Here is a 25,494-nt window from a genome sequence, read left to right on the forward strand (position 1 = left end):
ACAAAGGTTTTTGATGGTCATCAAATTAAAATTCTATGGTCAGTGCACTCTTTCTGAGGTCATTGCCCTGCTCTTTGCTTTTCTTTTGTCTAGTTCACTCTTTACAGAGGCAAAATACAAAACAAGCAGGATATGAACATTATTTTATATGTATTTGAATTATTGTGCATATGATAGCAAATTACCTTGTTAGAAAGAAATTAAGGCTGAAACATTGCCAATAACCATTAGCACACTATTTGGCTTTTTACAGATGAATTTGTAGTTATGATTGCTGTGCTGGGAATAAACCGTTCACAACAAAGTAATGTTAAAAAAAAGGAACAGTGAAGTTTACCAAGGATACAATGAGTCTTCACTCAACTTAAACCAGCAAATACCCTTGAAGAGTTGTAGCTATTTTTTTTCCAATTTACCAAAGGGACACTAGAGCAATGAACATCTTTTGTACTTCTACTTATTTGAGGCGATAGGATCCTGAAAGAGTCAGGTGAAGATGCCTCCTCTTGTGGCGAGAAAACTGCACTGATCCAAAATTGCTACCAGACAATCAGAAATAGGGTCTGTCAACAAAAAAACACTGCTTCAACTTAAAATGTAAAATGGCATGTTTGAGAAAGTAATCACAAGACCCTGTTTTTTCCAGAGCATTCAATCACACCTTTGTCTATTCCATCACACTGGTGAAAAATACAATGTTTATATACTTTCAAGCTTTCATATTGTCTCCTGTGTTTCAGATATGGCAAGATGACTATTATACTATTTGTGCATCCAAATACACGCATCTTTAAGAAAAATGAAGTGGAAACAAACTACATTCATAAAGTCCTGTTTTTGATTGAAAGTCTTATTAATATAAGAGCCAATTCCAGTTTACAGAAATCTGGAGTAGATATATGCTGATTATGGTTACTTCAACATCCACTAGACCTGAATAAATCATCTGTGTTGTTGGAGAGATGGCCATCTTGGCTCCAAGTAAATAATGATGGGAGTGTTTATGGCTTGTAGTTTATTCAACATGGGGCCCGAACCACTGACTTTTCTTCTTTTTATAAGCTGCTCCATGAACACACTCCATCTGACTATTCTTGTCATTTCACCAGAGGTCACCTTCACCTGACTGTGTTGACCAGCAGGATTTTGAAACAAATACTTGTACAGGAAGTGCAAAGAACAGCATTAGGAAGGAGCAACAGAAGGAATGTTTTCTGACTATTTGGTTTGCACCTGCACTCAGGTCAAATGTATGTAACCCACAATTGATTCTTAATGTACAGGCATACCAACATTTTGCAGCCCTATATTTTTCATAAATTGACACTTTGGCTTGTCTCCCAACCATGTACAAAGTCTTAAAAGGAGTTATCTGCGTTAAATCATTTGTACTCTACGAGTAAAGTGTCATGTGACAATTGTGTTGTGATTTGGCGCTATATAAATAAAAAGTGGCTTGGCTTGACCTGACCAGAGATCATCCTGACAGACAACATGAGTTAAGATCAGCCACACAAGATGGCGATTGCATAGATCCACTGAGTCATATAAGAGAACTTTACTACCTAGTAAAACAAAGAGCAATGTGTCGCTATCACTATGGCAAAGTTAATATAAAGACCATAATAAGTTTGGAAATAAGGCTATAGTGTTAAAGCTCTGATAGATTCTATAATATCATTAGGTTTTCCAGCATTGGATACAGATACGAAAACCCTTTTTTTTTTTTTTTTTTTTTAAACTTGCTACATGATCCACAAAGATCAGACATGTCTAGTCCGGGATGCAAAGTAGTCACAAAGGCAATGCAGTGACCAGCTATGTGAAGTTTAACTATTGTCTCCCAAGGGGCTGTTGCAATAGATCCTAAGTTAATGATAAGACTTTATCAACTTTACCCAATTTCTGTGTCAGTAAGAGACATTACATAAAGTCACCTCTCAATTAGTAATTGAATAAGACACCAGTAATTGACCTACAAACAACAATTGTCAAGACAGCCCACAGAGCATTATGGTGTGTGTGTGTCTGTGTGTGTGTGTGTGTGTGTGTGTGTGTGTGTGTGCGCATGTGTGAGGCAACAGCTCTATAATTGCATAGTATGTGAAAAAGCAGCTGAAGCAATCGCTCTATATTACGATTAGAATTATTCAGCAATAAACAGAATACAAAACTTGTTAGAAAAATAAAACTCCTAGCATTCTGATTGGCTAACTGCTAAGTGCCACATGGTGACTGGCTGAACTCAAAGCAAAGTATAAGGTTGTTCCCCTGTAAGTGGTCATATATGGCGAGTATGGTGTAAATTGGCATGGTCCAACCCGGGAATAGAAGGAATGTTTGGGGCTTTAGGCTTCGGACTTTGTCGCCGCTTTTGGTTTTGGTGGTCCAAACCCTCTCATTTTGAAATAAGAGACAAGCTGGTTGGGAACCTCAGCAAGGACAGACTGAGCCAGAGCTGCCACAGGAGCCTGAGGACAGACAGATAGCGGATTAGAGACTTCAGATGAAATTTGCACCTTAGTTCTATCAACATTCAGAGCTGGACACCAATATATTTGTTTGAAAGTATACTGTAATGTTAGACATTCAAATTTGTAACCAGAAAACCAAGAGGAAACAATGTGATTTAGAATATGGACTACAGCTGAGTTGTAAAACATGTGGTGAGAATGAATAGTTGTAGGTCTCTATTGGTGGCCCTGAAATTGACTGGTAACAGGTCCAAGGTGTCCCCTGCCTCTTGCCCAATGACAGATGGGATAGGATCCAGCCCCCCTACTGACTGTGACACAAATGAGAATAAGCTTACAGATAATGAATGAATGAATGAATGAATAGCTATAGCTGAGGAGGATTATTCATTAATTTCAATTTGTAATGTAATCAAATATTTTCCAACCACTGAAAAATGTCATTAAGTAGAACACGCAATAAGCTCTGAAAGGCATTAATCAGTTTCTCTAGCACAAAACATGAAACCTGAAAACACTGAAATCAAAGCTGGATCAGATTACCTAAAGTCCTTATCACTCACCTGCAAGCTAGCTCATCTACACTCCTTGGAGAAAAAAATTCTGTTCAACATAACAACCTGACTCTTTATCAGCCCAACTCGGATTCCTGACAAGCTCTAATTCATTTGACTCAATACTCTGTGAACACTTGTGAGCACTACATTGACCAGCACATCTTATACTGAACACAAACACACAGTCTTACATCTTTGAACTGCCTGTAGGGGACAAACTGGACAATGTCTCTGGAAACAGCCTCCCCAACTGTAGACTTAAGCACGCCGTTGTCCCCATCCAGGAGCTCCATGGCTTTAAAATCCGCTGGCCCAACACCCACGATGATGATGGACATTGGAAGCCGTGAAGCTCGGACAATGGCGTCACGGGTCTGGTCGAAGTCAGTGATCTCACCATCAGTAAGGATGAGGAGGACAAAGTATTGCTGGAAAAACAGGGCATGGATCAGTATCTTCAGATTCTATTGTATGCAACATTTGTGTGTTCGTAAGTGTCCTCACAGAGGCGCTGTTGGTCTGCGCGCCAGTGGTTGCGATGGAGGCAACGTGATTGATGATGGGAGAGAAGTTAGTGGGTCCAGAAAGTCTGAGCTGAGGGAGAACCATCCTGTAGGCGTCGACTATCCCCTGGATCCCTGACAAGCAGTCATACGTGCACTTTTAGTCAAAGAGAAAACATTGGATACACTAAGGAATAATACATGTGTTGTGAAGCATCAAATTCTGGGATGCTCATTATTTGGAGCTTAATCATCTAATCGAGTCTAAAAGGTGATTGCAATGATATTTATGTTGCTTTCCAGCTGCGATGGAGGTATTAGTGCTTCAGGTAAATGTATAGCTGGGTAATTAATCGAGGACATTGAATCATTTTGTCACGTCAATGCAGAGCAAACACAGGTTAGTCACTAACTTCAATTATGGCCCAGCTCCATTTAGATGAAGGACATTTTATTGGGCCGATAGCCGGATGAAAAAATAATAATAAATTTTGGGAAGGTAGGTAGGGAAGAAAATTTAAATAAAAACGATATTCTCAAGATCAACTTCACAGAATTACTGGATAAGAGATCAAACTGGTAAACTTGAAATCAAAATAGCAAATAAGATTACATTTTAAAAAAATACAATAAAATGATTTGATTAGCTGGTCTATCAATCCCCAGACTGGGATAAAAAGTTCATTCAGTAAGCAGCAAAAAAGAAGCTGTTGGTGAGACTGCTAGATGTTCAACAGGATGTGGAGAAAAAAAAAAAAGAATCTTCAACGTGGCAGACATTACTGAACTAAAAAGCCTGACTAACAGATTGATTCATCAAGAGATCAAAAAAAACTGTGTGTGTGTGTGTGTGTGTGTGTGTGTGTGTGTGTGTGTGCGCGTGTGTGTTCACCTACCACTGCAGTAGGGGTTATTTGGATTGAAGTTGAGAGCAAACTCATGATGTGCAGCCTAGAAAATTATCAACACAACAGAAAACGCTGGACTTTAGCTTCTTGAGTTAAAACTACTGGTTACTATCCTATTACAGTTATTTAAAAAAATGAATCTGTCTCATGAAAAATAATAACAAGAGAGAAGCTGACCTGGTAGTCTGGTGGCAATTTGGCTCCAAAACCAAACGCTGGGAAAAGTTTGTCCCTGAAACAGGAAACACATTTTTTAAATCTCTACAAACATTCAGAATGAAAGTTTCAGCAGCATTTAGAAATTTAAGTGGAGGAATCGGCCTGTGTGGTATGGAATGTGATATTTGTCACCAAGTCCAATCAGGTTTGAGAAGTAATGGGTCAGATACACAACCTAAATTGAGTATTCGTATAAGAGATTGTTGTTTAACTATGCAGCAATTTTTATACTTTTGAAGACCTTGTGATTGCTGACACAGCATCAACCCTCACTTTCAAATTCTTAACTAAAAAAACTGTTGTTCTTTATAACTCTTGCTAAATAGCAAATGTATTGTTTTGTAATTGTTATGCATTTCTGATAGATTAAAATGTCACAACAACTAGGGGTGGTTTTAGGTGATTTTTTGCATGTGTTGCAATTTCGTTTTTTTTTTACATTTTTCAGGGCAACGGAGCTTACAGTGAGAGCAATTGCAGCACATTTCCATTACTTATATGTATTAAATTGATTTTTAAAAAGCCACCATTAAAACAATGTAGATAGTAAAATCAATATACTGTATAAAGAGTATCCAAAAAAATGGAGATTTCAATTATTTAGTATATTGAGACATTACCCAGCCCCGTTTTGGAGTGTAATTTTTTGTCACCATGGGTTGAGTTTGTGTTTACTAACGTGTCATAGTCCTGTACCACCTGACCCACGGACCACAGAGCAGAAAGGTATTGGTTCAGTCCGTCTGGACTCAGATAGTGGAGGGAGTTGGGTGAACGAGGATCCCCATTAGAGCCGGTGAAGTCGATCCCCACCTGCAGATTATATGCAATATTCATTTGTTCGTTTCTGACAAACAATTGAACTAATATACTGTTAGGTACTTTATAAATTCAGCAATCAGCAATTAGTAATCAGTCAACTGAGACTCCACACATAAACATGTTTATCTTATCTCAACAACATAACATTTTGCTTATTGGTGGTCATGAAAGTGACGCTGACTCACAGTGAAGTTGATCTGACAGCCACCCATCACATAGTCCAGGAAGGTGTGCTGAGTCACCAGCTGCTCGCACACACACGCACACACACACACACACACACACACACACACACACACACACACACACACACACACACACACACACACACACACACACACACACACACACACACACACACACACACACACACACACACACACACACACACACACACACGTTTAGGATTTTGCACTGATCGCATTAGATTAGTTCAACATGTGAAAAGGGGAAACAAGTAACTGTAGACAACTAGACAACTGTCCTCTTTCCTCCTAGGTAACAGTGACGCAAAGGATGTGCATATTTTGGACAGAAATATGTCCGACAAGATGTTCTTTTTTTTTAACCAACCATTTGTCCGACTATAAAAGCAGCAAAACACAGGAAACTATTTGACAGCTTTATGGTTTGCATAAAATAACCACAGGCAGAGTACTTTGGGCAATGTGATCTCTACCTCACAGCTTTTAACAGAGACAACTCCAGAGTTCTTGTAACTCTTCTTTTTCTTCTGTTTCTCAGGGTGGATGCATTCAAACTCCACCTGCAGGATGACACACAGCAGTTCACAGGAAAAGGAAGAGAGAGTTTGGGATGTTAAGTCTCTATTATCTGTTCACCTTTGGTTGTTTTGTGTCAAATAATTAAGCAGCATGCCTAAATGTATATTCCTCAACACTTCCTCTTTGCTTCTGAACCTCTCAGTTCCTGAAAAAATAACTGAGCCAGAGACCCTGGTTGCCAGTTATTAATAACCAGGTTAGTAATGTGGGAGGGGGGGGCAGTAGTGGTGGTGGGGTGAATTATGGGATATTCTCCTGAACTGTAAACAAACAAAAAAAAAAGGTTTTCATAAAAGTATTAACTCCTTTATTTTAATCCTTAGCTACCATAACATTGTAGGTCTAGATGAGCCAAATTAGTGGCATGCTGAGCCTGAATGGCTGAACAGGCCAACAGGAAAACATGAGTGGTGTCAGCTAAACTCTTAATCTTTAAAACCAATGATGCAGTTATAGTCTGACTTGCATGTGAGGGTACGTTAATCTTTTGTGAATGTGGATCCAAATTATACTGACAGCAGCTGTTAGTCCAACAAAAGTAACAAAAAATCAAATCACAGCACCAACATTTTGTCATTTAAAGGAAGTTTTTTGGTTCTTTTTCTACTTCTTCCTGTTTACACAGACTTAACTGATGTGGAAGTGTGAGGCCATCGTTCTATAAGCATTATAATGCTATAAATTGCTACCTTTGTACTCACCTGTTTCCCGTGAGCTGTTTTCTGCAGCTCTGACACTTTGGTGGTGAAAGAGCCAATCAAGTCGTGGGATCCATCACTGTCATAATCGGAACAGCTGACCTGCAAGAAGAGCAGACTTGTGTTAAGAGTGGTTACTGACTGACGGAGATGTTCAGATTGCCTATTTTAAAGACACTGATTCTGATTTGTGAAACCTTTAGTGGTCTGTCAAGGTCACTGCTGCAGAATGTCTGAAGAGGAACACAAAACTTCTTCCAGGAAGGATTGAGATTGTTCTTCACTACCTAGAAACACACACATACATCATTGCAGGAGGTCATCACCACCCCACATGAGGTCTGCAGGAATATAGATGTTTGAAACACAACGTAATCCAGCTAAGAGTAATGTTGACATTTTCAATTTTTCGAAATACTGAAATATGTATGTTGTCTAACGTGGAATTTTCCATACCCAATCAACCGATTGTGATACAATCGATATCTGAAAAGCCCATCTTTTGAGAACTGTGATACCCCTAACACAAAAGAAACTGAACAGGTTAAACTTTAAATCTGAAAGAACAAGTTACTGTCTCTTTGATACAAAATGTTTCTTTAAAGACAATTAATTTAAACTTCAGTTTAAATTAAAAGGCAGTGATATTTTCCAAAAGGGGAAAAGTGAAAACCTTGCGGTGTTTACCTCTGTCCTGTGGACAAGCTGCCACTTTCCATCATCCCCTTGTTTATATATCTCCAGGAAGGGATCGGACTTTCCAAACGTGTCCTGTGCAAACACAAGACAGAATGCTGCCACATCAAACACTGCAAATACATATGTGTTGTAACTTATATAGTGCTGGTTCACCTTTTCTCAAGAATTGAGAAGCAGCATTTTCTAAAAATTAATCCAAGAAAATAAGCCAATAAAACAAAGCAGTAAGAAGATACCTTCTTGTCAAGATTTTTAGCCTCTAGCTCCAACACAATGGCTCTGTTGTCCTTTATCTCCTCTGCTGTGATCTACAAATACACACGCAAAAATATTGAATAACAGAGTCTGTTGGTAATAGGACAGGATTGATCCCATGACAGGGAAGTGTTGCAGCACTATGGACTAATTTGTAGGAAAGGGTTTAAAACACATCAGAAATAGCAACAATGCCCAATAAATACAGTCTTGTGCAAAATTTTACAGTGATACAGAAAAGAACTGAGGTACCTTGTATAAAAAACAACTGTTGAAATGTGAGAAATGAGGGAAAAATGGGAAATGTGTCCTGGAGAGTACGTATAATAATATGAACATAGATATGAATAGGATTAGGGTGGTGAAAGATTGAGATAGGTGGTCGGAGGGTAGTGCAAAAACAAAACATTTTGGTGATCACCTCAAGGTCTGCATTGACATTTATGAAAGATATAAAAAATAAATCTGCTCCATTCTCTTCATACACACAAAAGCATACTGACACACGTACAGTAATGGTTCCTTTTCCTGCAGGTTTGCCCTTCTTCAGCTGCAGAGGTCTGGTCACGGTTTTACTGGAAACTATCTTAAACAAACAAAAATAATGAGAAACTGAATTAACTGTGAACTTAGTTACCTATTAGATTATTGTAGTAAGATTAAGTCCTTATCTTCATGAACTACTAATTCAGTCTAACTGACAGGGTTTAATTTTGGTAACAACAAAAAAATAATGCAGTTAAGTAAACAACCACCTCAGTAGTGGATAGCTTTATATCTTGGCTGGTGTGAAATGTAAAAGGTTGTTTCAAGTGACATTTTAAGTTGAACTGACATTTGAAGTGAACTGAAAATCAGAATTAAAACATTAATTAAGAGAATCCATTTACAGTTAAACCCCTCACTGAAAAATCACCATCAGTGTGACAAGATGTTATTTTTTAGTGTGAACCAGGAGACAGTGGGACACAATTTTTATATGAATATTTTGTGTCTTTACAAATGACAGGGATAGTTGATATAACTGGCTCACAGCAAAAAAAAAGGTGATAGATTGTGGGGGAAAAAAAACTTCTGGAGTGACTGATGAGACAAACTTTCAATTTAGAATGGGTTTCGCGTTATGCACACCTGTCCGAGCGTCAATTCTACCCCACCCAGGTAGTCATCATCGCCAAGGTCAGCAGAGGAGTTGTCGATGTCATAAACCCCAAACTTTAGATTCTGAACAGTCTCAAAGTGATAATCCAACCGGAGACGCTGGCTGAAAGATGGACTGGAAGTGTTCGTCAAATGTTCAGTACGACCTAGCTGAGGGGACACAGACATACAGGAATTTAGATACAACAAACTGATTGGACATTTTAGATATAAAATCTTGAACGTTCTAACAGTGGTTAACATACATGCATAAATTCATACATACAGTGGGAAGAACAAGTATTTGATACACTACTAATTTTTCACCTATTCCCACTTGCAAAGCATGCAGAGGTCTGCAATTTATATCATAGGTACTCTTCAACTGTGAGTCCATAAGCACCAGGGGAGCGTTTAGGGGTTCAGTGTCTTGCTCAACAACAGTTCTACAGGCTAGGGGGAGCTAGGAATCGAACCAGGAATGATTCGGTTACAAAGACAACCCCTCTAACCCTCTGCACCACCCCAATCAAATCCTCATATTTCCAAAACCTTGATATTGCTGGTATTGCTAGACAAGTGCAGCACATGGGGCTGAAACATTTTTATGAAGAAAGAAGTGGCTCTAAATCTGTGAATACATTTTGTGAATAAATCATCAAGTACAGATGTATGGCAAAATTATGTTTTAAAATCCTGCCCCCTACATACATAGTCAACAGCATATGTGTAGCATATAACATTTAGGGTAGCAGCACTATTACCTCAGTCCAGTTGTCTTTTCCAGATCTTTGCAGAAGTGCACACAATGGATCCGACTTCGATCCAACATCTTTGTCCAGCAGGTCAGAGCAGGAGACTGTCAGCTCCACTTTAGAGACACAGTCCGCCATCTTGAGGGGGGCAGAGGAAGAACCTCATGTCAAACCTTCATTCATGGCATCAGTTATAAACCTCAACGACACAACTGACACTAAAACAGGAATTAAACGCATCGGAAACCATCGTGGTTTGAAACCACAGACAACCGATGAGTCAGGCCCAATGGATGACTCATTGGAGAAAGGGAGTTGAATAGGCAGAAGTATTCAGAGGCACTAAACCAGGGCAATACAAACGAATTTTGAAAACAAACATGAAAAAAAAAGGAAGCAGAACAAAGTCCCGAATGCACAGCAGCCACGACAGTTTGCACACTTGCTCAAACCCACAGAACAGACAATCAATTCACATGTGCAAAATAAACATGTTTGGACCAAAATAAACTATAATTAAAAAAACATTAAATCAAAAGCAGTTTAATCAACTGGGCAAATAGAAATAACCCTATGAATGATTGAAAATACATGAAAAAGGTTATATGGAGCTGCCATAAAAAATGTTGGCTATGAGAGAGAGCAGCAAGGTGTTTTTGGGTGGGGCTGTGTGAACAAAGTTGAACGTTGAAGAACTTGTATGTAGTTTGTTATTGCGTATGTGTTCTGTGACAACTGCAAACTACAGCCTGGTTGAATAAATACTACATTTTTTTATTTTACTGCAATTTTGCCAAATATACTGTATAAATTGAGTTTCACTGCCTCGTTTAATTTATCTTTATATACATTCTTGATTTGACTACAGAGCATTTAACTAAATTGTGGTTTCCAATTAAGCTTCTGTAAGTATTCAATGTTCTGTTACGCGTGTCGATTAAAAAAAAAAGCCTAAAAAGCTAAAAATAAAATGAAAAGAGCGAAAACCAACCCGGGTCGCATCTTTTTACTGGCTACATTAGCGTGTGTAGAATTTTGCGGGTTGATATAAAATAAATATAAATTACCATCTGAAAATCTATCTCTGGGATAAAAGAAATAAACATCAGATTCGATTTAGCAAAGACACACGGGGAGGGAAAGTTTATACCACTTTCTAAAAACTGTGAGTAGAGCAATTTTCTTAAGAAAACGAACATCCCGGCTCCTCCTAGCTGGTCGAAGTGTTGTTGAGCAACACACCGATCCCCAAACCGCTCCCATGGGGCCGGTAGACGGCAGCCTACTGCTCATGGTTCCTCCATGGTGGATTAATTACAGATAATTAATTTCCCCACGGGGATTAATAAAAGATAAAAGACGATTATTCTTATTATTAATCTGCCGGAGGCGGGGCGGCACCAGATGGCTTACTCACGGTAACGACTCACGATAAACACCAAGGATTTTACACTCACCACTGTGTAAGCACTCTTATAGATTCTTGATAAAGCAGAAATTGAGTTATGTAGCGGTTTTCGCTGTAAATAAGCGCTACAATGGGCTACTGTTTCTTTAGCTTGAACTCTCCGGACAGCAGCGAACAGGGAGCGGCAGCGGATCAAAAATCTCCGCTTCAATTGGCCAACGATCAGAGTCAAAGCGTCCCGATTGGACAAAACGACTGACAAGCGAAACGCTCTGCGAACGAGTGGTTCCGGTCAATTTGTTTCAAAATAAAAGCCAGGTCATAACTGAATCTCGTAGAAAGCAAAAATACAAAAAAATCAAAACGGCTCGAAATTTCAAAACACTATAATCTGTAAATTGATGTAACAAAAGACTTTATAAAATGAAAATCATAATCCGCGCTGCTTCATTACGAATTTCTCTCTATATAAGTATATACAGGACTGTCTCAGAAAATTAGAATATTGTGATAAAGTTCTTTATCTTCTGTAATGCAATAAATAAAATACTTTTTCATGATATTCTAATATTTTGAGATAGGATTTTTGAGTTTTCTTACTATGTAAGCCATAATCAGCAAGATTAAAATAATAAAAGGCTTGTAATGTTTCAGTTTATTTGTGATGAATCCAGAATGTATGACATTCTTTGTTTCTTTTAATTGCATTACAGAAGATAAAGAACTTTATCACAATATTTTAATTTTCTGAGACAGTCCTGTATATATGCACTTATGTTGAAAAACCAATGCTTAAGTCTTCAGAGTCCGGTTAGCTGGGTTCCCATGAACCATCCTGCCCACAAACATCCTCTGTGGAGGAGCCACAGTGAAGCTGTTCGATCACACAACACCACAAGCAACTACAAGCAAGAGGAAGGAAAATTGAGAGGATATTGAGTTCAATTGTAAAATTGGGAATTGAGATGATCCATACAGAAGTAAATAAAAAATAGGAAGATATTAATAGTAGTAAATAAATAAAGCACAAGTGGTGTAATGTTTAAGATACATAAGTTAAAAATAAATATAACCAGATGGATAGTGAGATGACAAAAGGTCAGATAGTGTAGTGTTTTTACCGGACCAAGTTATACAGTCTAATCGCCAGAGGCAAGAATGACCTCTTGTGATGGTTAGTAGAAGAAGAGAAGCAGAACACCTTGGTGGAATCATTGTCTGCTGCTGAATGAGCTCCTGCAATTGGTCAGCATATCATGGAGCGGGTGAGAGGTGTTGTTGAGAATCGCGCTCATCTTGGACAACATTCTCCTCTCCGACACAGCCATCAGAGAGTCCAGCTTCAACCCCCATAACCTTGCAGGCCTTACAGATTAGTTTATTAAGTCTGTTAGTGTCAGCCAGTGCAGGCTGCTGCCCCACCGTGCAACAGCGTAAAAGACAACCGATTCATGGAACATTCTGTGCAAGATGCCAAACAGAGAAAAATAAAGCGAGGAAGAGGACAGCACACAGAAAACCAATGTTCTGTGTATACCCCTTAACGCCACAAAACAGATCGTCATACATCTTTTAAGTCACCCATCCATTCATTCATCCGAATTTCAAAGTCTGCGATCCACCTCCCTTTAGCAGCAAACTATCTAAAGAGTCCTTCATTCCTCCAAAAAGTCCAACAGTACCCAACATTTGAAACAAAGCTATCAATTAATCTTATGGGGAATAGGGATTGTGCATGGAGGGAACCTCACAGGGCTTGTGATAAAGCATCACATTGATGTGATAGAACGCTGTTTCTGTTATATATATTTTATTAGGTTTAAGCTAATTATTTTAAATCCATCTCGTCATAGTTATGTTGCTGTAATAGAGACAGAAGTTGCCTGGAACTGGTTTAAACTTTCATTTCTGTTCTTTATATCTGATTTAGAAGCTGAGGTGCTTCAACTTCAGCTAAAATATAACTGTTATGACATTTCCTGGTCCTTGTGTTGGCAATATTGGGTTGTATTTTTTCCTTTTTATTGACAAATTCTTGTTTTTTATGGCACTTACTTTCTGTTTTCAAAGGCAATTTAAGCATTGCATTTTTGAGCAATTTGAAGACTAGTGTATTGATGTAGAAAAACAATATATGTGTTCTTTAAGTAATTATGAAAAGGTAACAATAGTCAGGAACAAAAAGCAACAATCATGATTTTTACCTAGGCAGAAAAGCTATGTATTACTATTTTCTCTGTTACAAACACATCCACTACATCATGGTTTTATAATATTTGATGTACAATATGTTGATAAATGTCCTATTCTGAAGCTTGGCATTGTTATATAATATTCCTGGATGAAAATCACAACAGCATAGAAAAGAGGGGAGAAAATATCAGATCAACAGTTTTGGAACAGAGTCCCAACCCAACATCCACCAGCTGATACTGGGAGCCACCCTTTAAACCACACCTTCCTTTTTGCTACTCAGAATCATTCAAATAAAAGCTGGAAATTTAACTATTTAGACTGAAGGCCTTTGGGTTGCAATACAAGACAGAATATAAAGAGCAGGTGATATATCTCTAACAAATTGTAGTGTCTTTCACTCACCTTTAATTTCCGGCTCTCTCTTAAGTATTGGTCAGTAGGCTTTGGGGACCTCAGCAAATCATTAAGTGATGATTTGACCTGTGACCAACTACAACTTGTCCAACAAGGGTTTCTTACATGCATTTCAGCTCGTTTGCCAACTAGACACACCCCACAAAAACAATAATTTTAAACAGCACGAGTTTATTTTGGACAAGTTTTGACATGCTTTAAGGGTGGTGGGGATGAGGGTCTCAATACGTGTCAAATAATTACCAATCACTAATTAATACAAATACCAATTAATAACCGGTACTACAACACAGGCCAGGAGTCCCAACTATTCACATTCAACTTCAACACTTATTCAAGTACTGTACTTACTTCAGGGTTTTTCTTGATTATGTTTTCTTGTAATTTAACAACACACTACATGATGATAAACCACAGAGGAAAGTTTTTACAGCACAATGGGAACTTGTACTTTGATTCTTTATGTAGAGTTTTGTTTGGTTTCACATTCTGGTCTTAAAAATTCTCCCACAACTAGCTATGATATAAAGATGCATGGAAAATCGACACTGGTTTGTAGATACTACACTGCCATCTACAGGATGAAAGCAAAAAATGCCAGAGTCACAGGAGGATGATAATCTGTCCAGTTTCCTTTGAAAAAGATTGACACCTCGGCTATTTCAGACTAGCCAGGCCAGCCTGGTTTAAGTACAATCATGCGTCCTACCCGCTTCATCGTGAGGGAAGCAGTACAGTTGTAAAAACTCTAAACTGACAAGCTGCACTCTCACCCCAATAACTCAGATTTGCTTTGATCAACTAAAACATTCACTTTGAAATGTAATGTAATATTCCTGAAAATATAGTTTTAAACATGACAATGCTTTGAAAGCTGATTTTGCCTCTTCGTGTTTCACTGTCACATGAATCCATGACAAATTATCTTCAACTGAAATGAACATGTATTTCCAGGTTTACCTCCTTTTCTACATGAACCCTTTTCTTCAACCAATAAGGTTAAACAAACCCAGTTTTATTCAAACTTGGTAAAACCACAGGAGTCTAAAATCTGGACTTTGAACACCTGCCCCTCAGAGGAAACCTGTCAAATTCAATGGGCGGTCATACGACCGCACAGCTCTAGTGTTTAACAGTTATGTTTCTGAGATACAAACAAGTTGTTTCACCTTGTTTCCTGGCATTTTTTTATTTCTCCTGAGTAAAAGCTAAGTACATTACTGCATTCCACCTAATCCTAAACAGCATTCCTCTACTCCCCGAATCTTCATAAACTCAGATAATCTGGCTCCATATGGAGCACCACATGTGCTAATCTCTCTGCCTGCATCTGCTTGGGTCTCTGCGATAATCTTCCGTAACCAGCTAATTAATACAAAAGCAGGCATGTCTAGGTAACCTCTGTTTAATGTCTGTCTTATTACATTATTTTAATCCCATATTCAACCTTCAGCAGACTTATCTGACTGAGAACCTTAAATTCGTGTCTTTGCAAAAATCAAACATATTTCCACTACCCTGTAAAGAGCTTGGAATTCAACTGAAGCTGGATATTTCTCACATGTAATTGCATGTTTAAAAAACATAATTGTCTTGTGGACAAATTAGTTCTGAATATGTCTAAAACTACTTGTGCAAAATGTGTGAAATTGTTATTTTAACTAACAATAAGTAAAATTGTTTATAAAGTGTCTGATGTTCAACAAAATCTCCAAATTGAAATCATAAATGTCACCTTGTGTGAAAGTTCAAGTTTGCCCATTTAAAGACAGATTTAGCTATTTGACAACTTCAAACCAATACATTTAAGCTCTTGACAAGATTGAAATCAAATGGTCAGAATTATGTCCTGATATTGATGGCATAAACTCAACCAGATAACTTCTAGGGATTGAGAGTTGGATGACGTTTTATCTCAAAATTTATGTTAGTGTCCCGCTGCGAATGAGAATTAAAGAAACTAATTGGAGCTTTTATATTACTTTTATTTTACTGTACTGCTACTGATGTGTCTGTGTGAGGCTCATGACGAAATTAACTGATACAATCCCTTCAACCCCTTAAATCGATTGTTCAGTACCAGTCAACATTGTTGTGTTGAATGCACGCTAAATACAAAAAAGTTTAACTGCACTTTATTGAGCCCTAATCCAGAATAATTCAACATGCACAAGGCGAGCTCTTATAACTGCACCTGTTTGGAGATTAGACGCTCCTCTTCAGATAAAAAAAAAACTTAAATTTATCATGCTGAATTTCTTCAACTAAGGCCTCATTCACAGAGCTACCATAACACATCTACTTCATTTTTAGTGGCAGCGAGATCACCATGATGTTCATACTAAAACGAATCAGATCATTCATGCAGGAATGAGATGGTTGCTTGACCTTTAATAAGGTTATTAGGGCAGTTGTGCTAAGACTGTTATTCATTAAGTTCCTCCCCAACGAAAAAAGTGAATTTCTTTGAGAAGCACTATGTGTAGATTGATGAGTGAACTGGGATTGTTCGTTTAATTTGAATACTTCTCAACCATTTTTAAAGGCTGGCCTTAATGAGCATCTGAAAAAAAAAGTGATATTGACAGATCAAAGGTTTTCCCTAAAATTCAAATGGTTGATGTGAGTGCTTGAATCTGATGGGCCACAAAATATGTAACAATATGCCTAACACATGGAGGGGTTCTTTACTTTAACTTTATATATGCAGGAGGAATCTGACTGCAGTAGCGTTATAAACTATTACTATTTTGACTCTGCTGCTTTGGTCTAAAGCTAAAGCCCGTGTATTAAAATCACACTGTGGTTGAGTGTGCCATAGTTATGGCATTTTCTATGAATTAATGAATTCCTGACATATTAAAAAATATATATATCTTGACTGTACTTTAACTTTTAGACACTGGCAGTGACCACACCATAATGCAGCATTGAAGTATTTGCCAAATTAATGAACAATTATTACAACGGAATGCAAAGGCAGTCCAGAAAACAACCTACCACAACTGAAAGAAATCAAAGTTTTAGCAGCAGCTGCAGCTTTCAGCTCTTGAATCATTACAATGAGGAAAATTAACGGCCTCCAGCCTGTTTCTATCTCTGTTGCCTCAAGTGAAGCAAATCCAGTAACATATACACGGTATATTAATAAACACCAAGCTCATCAGACATTTCATTCCAGTTTAGATGCACCCATATCTATAGCTGATTGTAGTGGACAAATGTTTAAAGACACTACAAGATATAATGGACCAACATATTCAATAAAAACTACATCTTTTAAATATCAATATATTGAACACCCCAAATTACATGTATGTGCCAAAAGCTGCACATTTAAAAGAAAATAAATAAAAGTCACTTCAGACAGGCTTGTCCTCCGGTAATATATATCAGCTTTGGCTGAATCTAAGGGTAATAGATTTAAGGTGCAACCTAGAGTCACTTACTGGTGTAATTACCTTATGACGATAACATGATGACATCCTGTATTCCCCACGGGACCATCTCCATCTTCCATTTGAGATTTACAAACATGGAGAAACAAACGCATGATTCAAAGTCTTAAATCATGAACCTAGACGTCAGATCAGTTTTCATCATTAGACAATGAGAAGGAGACAGAGAGCTGATGGCAGGTGAGTAGGTAAAGCATCAGGAACATCCTTTTATTATCCAAATCAAACGAGACTCCACATTATGTATGGTTATTTGTGGTCATACAAGTTTGTTCACACTGAAAGTATAAACAAAAAAATGGCGTTCAGAAGGTGGAAACATCCAAAACAATATCAAACATACATACAACAAAACAAGTGCCAAACTAAAACACTACAGGCTTAATCTCAGCACTCTACAGTCCAAACACCTATTGTGCTTTGGGGGAGGGGCTTCTGGGGTTGGGGTGGAACAGACCACAAACAACATCAAATATGTGACTTGGGGGGAAAAATGCAGCAGCCTTAGGGTCATCATTTACAGGGGAGAAAACATGTTCATTCAACACAGCCCAGATTATCATCATAGCCATATCCCTGTTGTCAAAATTCATCTTAGAGACACAGAAAGGTGCTGTTGTATTATCTCTGCAACAGAGTGCAGATTCTTGACAATGCTTGATGTTAGTGTAACAATTTATCTTGGCAATAGGATCGGTCAACTTTCAAAGCAATGGAGCAAAAACAATTAGGAGAGAAATGGCGGCACAGCTTCAGATCATCAATGCAAAAAAGGAAGGGAAAACTTTGGCGAGGAAACAGCACCAACATATTGTGTTGAGAAAGCTTCATTTAGAACAGCAACAAAGCATGTAAAGACTTTTTTTTTACCATAGCAGAGGGCATTTTTAGATATTACCATGGCAACAAATTTTATCAAAGCGAGACAGCACAAACCTTTTATTTCATAGCAACATATTGTGGGTTTTCATGTTTTGCAATATAGCATGTAAAAATAATACCATAGCAATAGAGTGAATTATAAAACCCCCAGCAGCACAGCATATTTAAGCACATAAAGCAACATATCACACTCGTAACTGTTAAGAGCATAAGAGCAACAAAACAGGGATGTTCAACATGTCCCAGCTCTGGACACTTCTTGATACAAAGCTACATTGTCATGGAAACGTGGTTAACACACCACCACCATCATCATAATCTACTACTAGAATAACTGAGTAGAGAGCACAGTCAGACTTGTCAGATTCTTCTTGGAGGACAGAATACACAGGGCGGGCTTACCTGCCTTTATCTATACAGTTGAAGGAGATTCCCTAATCACTTACGAGCCTAGGCAAGAAAAGGTCTCGAGGGACTTTGTACAGTTGTGTGCTGAATCAAGTATGGTTTCTATTGACTTTGCTTAACCAGGAAGGTCAATCCTGGTTACTGTTATACACAGTAAGAGTTAGTGTTTTTGGGAAGACCTTTAACCCAGGCAAATCTTGACTTTGCGTGCTCCAATAGGTCGGTCATTGAGGTCCATTACAGCAGCTGCTGCCTCTTCGTGGTTTTGGAAGGCCACCATAGCCTCGCCAGTTGGTAAACCTTTCTCACTGAACTGCAGGCAGACTGAGCCTGGCAACACCTGGTAGCCATAGAAAAAGTCCATGATCTCATCAACAGTTACAGTGAATGGCATGTTTTGAAGCTTGACAACTGTCGGGCCGGTGGCTCCACGTTGACTGTTTGGGTTGCTTGATACTCCAGGAGCTGCCTGGTTACGGAGGCTGTCGGTTCCTGTAGTAAAGACTTGTCCACCAGTCGCTCCCCCACCTGGACGTCCTTGGTTGTTGTTGTTATCAGCCCCACCACCCCTGTTTTGTCCTACCCCTCCTTTCCTGTTGGCATTGTCAAAGGGCACCAAGCCTCTGAGCCCATCCTGGTTGAATGGAGCCCCTCCAGCAGTTCCAGGGCGGAAGCCTGGTGGCTCAAGGATTGGTGTTCCAGGAAGACCAGCAACAAGTGGAGGTGCGACACCCAGATTTACATCTCCGAGTCCTGCTGCTAAAGGAGGGAGAGGAGGGGGACCTGCTAAACCATTCCCTGGGGCTGAAAATGGAGTCACAAAGGGTGCACTGTTGAGGTTTCCCATTGTATTTCGGAGAAAGTTGAACTCCTCTCCACTAATTCCGGCAAACGGATTGATCTGAGGATGCTGAGGAACTGGCTGTGCTTGCTGGTGCTGATTCTGAATTTGGTTCTGCTGGCTCTGCTGCTGGTTTCTTTGACCCCTTTTGTTTTGTGGAGGTGGATTCCTCTCAATTTCTTTCATTTGCTCGAAGGTCACCAAATGAACAAAGGCATCACGTCCATTGAGTTTTTGGCGGTGAAGTCTCTCAGCTTTCCGTGCGTCTTCCTCAGTCTGAAGCTGAAAGACAGCCTGGCCTAATCCTTTTCCTTGGCTATCTGTCAAAACTTTCAGGGTGTCCTCATAAATACCAATCCCCTCCAGAAAAGCACGCACATCTTTCTTGGAAACATTGTAAGGGATGTTAGTGATGTGGGCACAATTTCTCGGTGCTTTCATGCCATCGTGGTTCTTGCCATCACCCTGTGCTAATTCCCGTTTACGAATGGCATCAATCTTTTCGAGCATTCCCTTATGGCTGATTGGATGCACTTGGATGAAGCGGCTGCCCATGTACTGCATGTGAGCACCCAGGGCAGTCTTGTAGTCCTGTTCAGTTTTGAACTCAAGAAAACCTTCTCCTGTGGCCCGCCCATTAGGCCCATAGGCAATATAGATACTGTCCTCGATAATGGCCAAATTATTGAAGAATTCTTTAATTTGTTTCTTGTCAGCTTCATAGGGAAGGCCCTTCAGGTAGACACAGAACTCTTGCCGATGTGGAGATCGTGATCTCCCTCTCTGATCTCTGGCTCCTACCCCAGCATTACCCCTGCGGTGTTGCTGATCTAGTGACAAAATGCTGTTGGCTAATTTTCCACTATTCGGAGGAGTTTGGCCTGGAGTGTTGTTACTGAGGCTGGCCCATTGCCTCTCAGATCCTGGGGTGATTTCAATGAACCTTTGGCCCATCATGCCACCTCCTCGCTTAACAGCTTCAAAACTATCCTGGGGTGAAAAGAATTTCACCATAGCTCTTCCAGTTGGTCGCCCCTGCCCGTCTCTAAGCAAACGGACTCCATCCACTCCAAGACCACGAAAAAACTCCCTGACCTCAATCTCTGAGCAAGAAAAAGGGAGGTTCTGCAAAAGAACAAACAACTCATCTGGACTGGCAATACCTGCTCCTGTAACAGAGGCTGTGGCAGCCTTCATATGGGCCTGGAGGCCGAGAGAAGCCAGAGGTGAGAGAGGATTGAACAGCATGGGGTTGGGGGTTCCAAGGGGGAGGCCAGAGCCAAGTCCTGCTGGAGGAGGTAGTGCGGGGTTGAAGGGAGGCAAGGATGACATGTGGGGCAGATGGGACATGGGTGGAACTGGAGGTCCTTGGGATAGAGGGCTGACAGTTGGGACAGGGGGGAGGGAGGATACCGGGGGTGGAACAGGAATGGTAGGCAATGTGGGCATGGGGGGCATTGAAGGCATGCTTGGGAGTGGTGGTATGGGTGGGGGGTTGAGTGAAGCCAGGGCTGTAGTAATAGTTGGAGCAGAGCTGTAGCTGTTGGGGAAACTGGGCACTACATTAGCCAGGCTGGACACTGCTTTGTTGTTTTGTGAATCCTGAGATGCGCTTGCTGACGTTACTGAAGCAGGAGTGTTACTGAAACCATGATTTCCGTGGCCACCGCTTCTCCCTCCAGCTCCTGGCTGTACTGTGGGTATCGGTGCAGCAGATGCTTGTCGGGTTGCATTACCTGCTGTAGGTGCAGCTGCCTCAACAGCACCTGTCCCAGCCTCAAACCTACGTCGGCTTAACTCAATCATATTCTGCATTTCTGTCTTACTACTGAGCAACAATGACACTTTGGAGCCCTTAATGGACCCACCTGTGCGCATCATTCCCAGACGAGCATCTTCATCCGTGGCAAAGACAATAAATGCCTCGCCATGCTCACCCCCCACGATGTGCACTCCCCCATCAGGGATGGTGAGGCCAGAGAAGAAGTGCCTGATGTCCATGGTGCCGGCCACTATGGGCAGACCTTGCAGTCTGATGACTACCGCCATACTGACTGCTAAAACACAGGCCTACAACCTGGGGAGAGAGCAACACTACTGTCAGATAAAGAGTGGAAGGAGATTGACCAATGTTTTCCAAATGATTCCTCAGGAATTTTAGATGCAATATCATAGCCCAATTGTTGAGCCAAAAGAATTGACATTTAATAATTTGTTGTTCACATCAAACGATGTTTCAAGCATCAAATTATTTCAGGGTCCTGACATTTGGTAAACAGTGGATGTTTGAAAAGGGTTTGGGGGATTATGTCAAAGAGTAGGCAAAATAAGCAAGAAAATGTACAAAACCATTACTCTCTGCTATCTGCAACTTGCCATTTTGATAAACTTGTTTCACTTCTTTTAATATCTCATGATCACTCTAAACAAAAAAGATGTTTGTTAGATCCAAAAATCCATGTTAGCCATCACCATAACATGGTGCTGCAACATGACTAAAGAACAAAGCAAATATTAATGAGGACACAGACAGGAGGCATCTAGAAGGAAATGGACCTTTGAGATTAAAAAAGCACTTTTGGACTTCAAACTGACAGAACAAAGGTGTTCTTGAGATATAGTACATCATACGCTTAACTATTTTGGTGATAATGATTGCAAACCGGGGAAATGTTGCATAGTTGAAAAAAGTACAAAACATCTATCTGACATTCAAAGTAATCAGTCAACCCTTTCTTTTTTGTTATAAAGCATTACCAAAGGTGCACACTAAGAGAGAAACATGCACTACCATGGCTCTTTCCACATATTATTGTTTCCGTAGATATGTAGCATACACTGTTTTGAAAAACAGCGAAACTGTGGTTATTTCAAAAAGTGCTCGTCAAAGCAGGCCATCACCTGATACTCAATTCATATAAGAAGAAACAGAGAATTAATGTTGAAAATGGTATGTACTCCAATTTGGGTATGAATGCCTTAAATCATAATATGCTTTGTGCTTGCCATACAATATGTATAAGCTTCTTAAACCAATCTTGTGTCTGATATGCAATACAATTTTTTTTAATGTCTGTCTTAGTTTAAGCATGTTTGATCAAAGATAAGTCAACAACCACCTAACCTCATGCATTCTTCAATGAAGTATAGATTCTACTGTATAATAATACTGTGGCATAGTTGCAACATCTCCCCCCAAAAAGTCAAGAGCACATTCCACTTCAATTCTTCAATGAAATTCAACCCTCCAAGAGAAGCCCACGGTTATATGTAACCTTTAATTGCTCAGTTGATTTCAGCATTTGGCAGCAGGTCATGTTAGTTAATGACAGTGATCGGTTCGGACTCAAAAACCTGGGCAAATAAAAAAAAAGTTGATGTATAGAAAAAAATAGTCCTCTGAATTCATATAGTCCTCTGAATTCAAGTCCTTAACAGACACAGATAAAACCTTAACAGACAAAACCAAAGCCAAACTCAATTTCCCTTGCAGCAAAAATGTACAATCATTCAATAATAAAAAAAGGCAAGGCTCAATATTTCACCAAATATCAAGCAGGACTTAAAATTGAATTTGACTTGAATTTGCACAAACCTTATATTGCAAAAACAAATCACGCAGCAAACACAGATGACAGCAGGTTGAATGCTGGTGTTTTCTTAACCTTCCAGTAGTATCATTTTGAGTACCTGCTTATTGACCACTTGAGCATAGTAAGCCAAGAAAACTAGAGCTAGTCTGCAATGCACCATCAACAAAATATCAACAGAGATTGCGAAGTCAACCAGCGCACAATAAGAGCAAAATCACACATTGTAACAAAAGCAAGATCAGTTACATGTTGTCTGGCACATCATCGGCATGTAAAAGCAGCAACACCAGCAGCTGATTGCCAACATGACTCAAAATAAACCAGCTCATCAAAGAGAAAGCAAACAGAAATGAGGGGCAGAGCAACACAGAGTCAGAAACAGCAGATGGAGCAATGCTCAATGTTCCCATAATCCTCTGCTTAACAAGAGTATGGATCCTCAGAAATGTTTCTGCAATCTCAGGGCCACCAGTGTCCCAGTTTCCTTAATAATTCCAATTTCTCTCTGAAGCAGATACAAAGTTAGCTTTTTCAAAAGCCAATTTCATGTTCAACCTTGATATCAAGTCCCCCAGTTACTTCCGACCATCAATCCTACAAGTTGGTCAGCATTAACAGCAGTAAGGTGATTAACAAAGAAAAAGTAAAACCAGAGTGAGTTTCACATATTGATACCAACAATAGATGGAAATGAACCTGTATTAAAACAGCAAGAAAAAAACACAGCAGTTCCAGGGTTACGGCACAAAAGACTATCTTAATTCCCAGTTTAAAACTTAGAAAACTGTCATTAGCCTCAAAACAAAGCAATACTGGAACAGCAGATCGCTGACATCCAAACACTGTAACACATACGGTTTCAAGCCAAAATGATTAAATCCTAATTTACTTAACCCACCATCAGATTTCTCATCTAAGCCATCAGTAACTGTCCTCACTACAGATGTAGCGTGACCTCAATTTTGACATTTCATCTTGAATCTGGGTTTCAAAGGTAAATCAAATGTATTCATGTCAAAATGGCATTTAAATCAAACCAGTGTAAATATTGAATTTATAAACCACAAATCAATGAACTTGCCAAACATGTTTTAAAAAAATGTCTTCAATTCGATTTGCCAGTAAAGATTAATTAAGGATTCACAGAAAATTCGAATCCCTCTTTCTTCAAACTTAACTATATCAAACATGCTTTGCCGTGTTCCATCTTGAGCATAACTACATATCTATATTTTCATTCAAAGTACTGCAGGGTTGGTTGGACGAGTGAAAAGCAAGATGACGTTGCAACCACAGCACACTGCATTCTCTCAAACGCATCTCTGCGACACCTGTAATGGTTCTTCTGCGCTTTAAGAGAAACAAAGATACAAAATACAGTCAATAATTGCTGCAGTCTGGTGATCATCGGCCAAAGACACATCACAACGAATCTCTGTAAAAACCATTCTGGACAAGAAGGGACCTTCGTCGTCGGACGTATAACAAAAGAGAAACATGGAACAGTCCTCAAAGCATTCTGTCAAAATCTTAGAGGAAGGAAAATTCCAAGAGTAGCTGGTCCGCACTGTATAACACTAGAGAACAACTATGTCGCAGTGCTAGGTAATGCTAACCTACGAAGCACCATGCTGCTTTGAAAGGCTGCCAAATAGCTAATTTCAGCCAAACAACAATTACATTCGAAATTACACGACACTGTGGTTTAAGTACGGAACATTACATTTGAACGAACAAGCTAGCTAGCTATTAGCAGCAACTTTTCTAAATGTAGCGTTACTTAGCTACCGTGAGAAGCTAACATTTTGTTAGCCACCTAGCTTGTGCTCAACCCAGCTTTGTATATTGGGTGGGTTAAAGCCGAACATCGGAAATGATTGAGTTTTAGCGGCCCTTGTCGCGTTCCGTTCCCAGTTTAAATGCATGAATTAGCGGGCTACCGCTAGTTGACTCTTACCGAGCAATCTGTCACACAAACAGAGTGAAGTTTAATTCATGAACGGAGATCTTGGCGTCGTCTCTCTCAACAAGCTCATCGGCAGCACGAAATGTCGGCAGAAAGACACCGCGAGATCACTGAGGTGCCGCGAGAAGATACGACACGTTTTTTTTCCGCCCCGCGCCCCCCGAAATTTCATGACGTCACTCGCGGAAGTGAATTTCTCTATCCATAAAAAACACAACCAACTAGACATTTTTCATTTTAGATGCATATTCAATTACACTAGAATTAATCCAACGTAACCAACTGTACTTGCCCTTTCAAATTTCTATAAATAAAGGTTATCCGCTAATGTTGAGATTATCTTGTCTGAACTGATGGGACTCGGGTATTGGTTTCATTAATAGCCTACATGATGTCAATTCTAGAGATAACTTATGTATGTAAAGTTTCTACAGAATATTTTAAAAGAAACTTCCTTGCTAATATTGCAGTAATTAGTGACTATTCAGGAAACACCAAATACCATAAGCATTA

The 25,494-nt window shown here is 39.4% G+C and overlaps 2 protein-coding genes across 3 annotated transcripts; both read right to left on the reverse strand.

The window, feature by feature from the left end:
* Positions 1-829: 829 nt before the first annotated feature.
* On the reverse strand, positions 830-25,079 carry cpne1 (copine I). 2 transcript variants are annotated; one of them, XM_086150035.1, is made up of 16 exons: positions 24,973-25,079; positions 9,825-9,953; positions 9,052-9,231; positions 8,432-8,506; positions 7,902-7,973; positions 7,654-7,737; positions 7,164-7,253; positions 6,970-7,068; positions 6,163-6,249; positions 5,669-5,728; positions 5,341-5,474; positions 4,620-4,674; positions 4,431-4,485; positions 3,536-3,669; positions 3,223-3,459; positions 830-2,471 (listed from the first exon to the last, which is right to left on the reverse strand). In XM_086150035.1, the coding sequence occupies exons 2-16, from the start codon at positions 9,951-9,953 to the stop codon at positions 2,349-2,351; spliced, it is 1,614 nt and encodes a 537-aa protein (XP_086006161.1). In that variant the 5' UTR covers positions 24,973-25,079; the 3' UTR covers positions 830-2,348. The 2 variants fall into 2 exon arrangements, with proteins under 2 accessions (XP_086006161.1, XP_086006160.1); XM_086150034.1 differs by lacking the exon at positions 24,973-25,079 and adding an exon at positions 11,273-11,435.
* rbm12 (RNA binding motif protein 12) lies at positions 17,481-25,066 on the reverse strand. Its single transcript, XM_086150033.1, has 2 exons — positions 24,973-25,066; positions 17,481-21,499 (listed from the first exon to the last, which is right to left on the reverse strand). The coding sequence occupies exon 2, from the start codon at positions 21,469-21,471 to the stop codon at positions 18,763-18,765; it is 2,709 nt and encodes a 902-aa protein (XP_086006159.1). The 5' UTR covers positions 21,472-21,499; positions 24,973-25,066; the 3' UTR covers positions 17,481-18,762.
* Positions 25,080-25,494: the final 415 nt, after the last annotated feature.

This window comes from Fistularia commersonii, chromosome 7 (assembly GCF_037954325.1).
Source record: "Fistularia commersonii isolate RoL2024-O1a breed Wild chromosome 7, RoL_Fcom_v1.0, whole genome shotgun sequence".
NCBI classification, from domain to species: domain Eukaryota; kingdom Metazoa; phylum Chordata; class Actinopteri; order Syngnathiformes; family Fistulariidae; genus Fistularia; species Fistularia commersonii.

What these genes read in the sequence shown, in the direction of transcription:
- cpne1 (XM_086150035.1), bottom strand. Translation starts at nt 9,953, where the DNA reads ATGGCGGACTGTGTCTCTAAAGTGGAGCTGACAGTCTCCTGCTCTGAC. An exon ending in TAGAATTGACGCTCGGACAG is followed by an intron (nt 8,507 to 9,051) that starts GTGTGCATAACG and finishes TGTTTGTTTAAG; the next exon opens with ATAGTTTCCAGTAAAACCGT. An exon ending in CAGGAAAAGGAACCATTACT is followed by an intron (nt 7,974 to 8,431) that starts GTACGTGTGTCA and finishes GTGTATTTGTAG; the next exon opens with ATCACAGCAGAGGAGATAAA.
- rbm12 (XM_086150033.1), bottom strand. Translation starts at nt 21,471, where the DNA reads ATGGCGGTAGTCATCAGACTGCAAGGTCTGCCCATAGTGGCCGGCACC.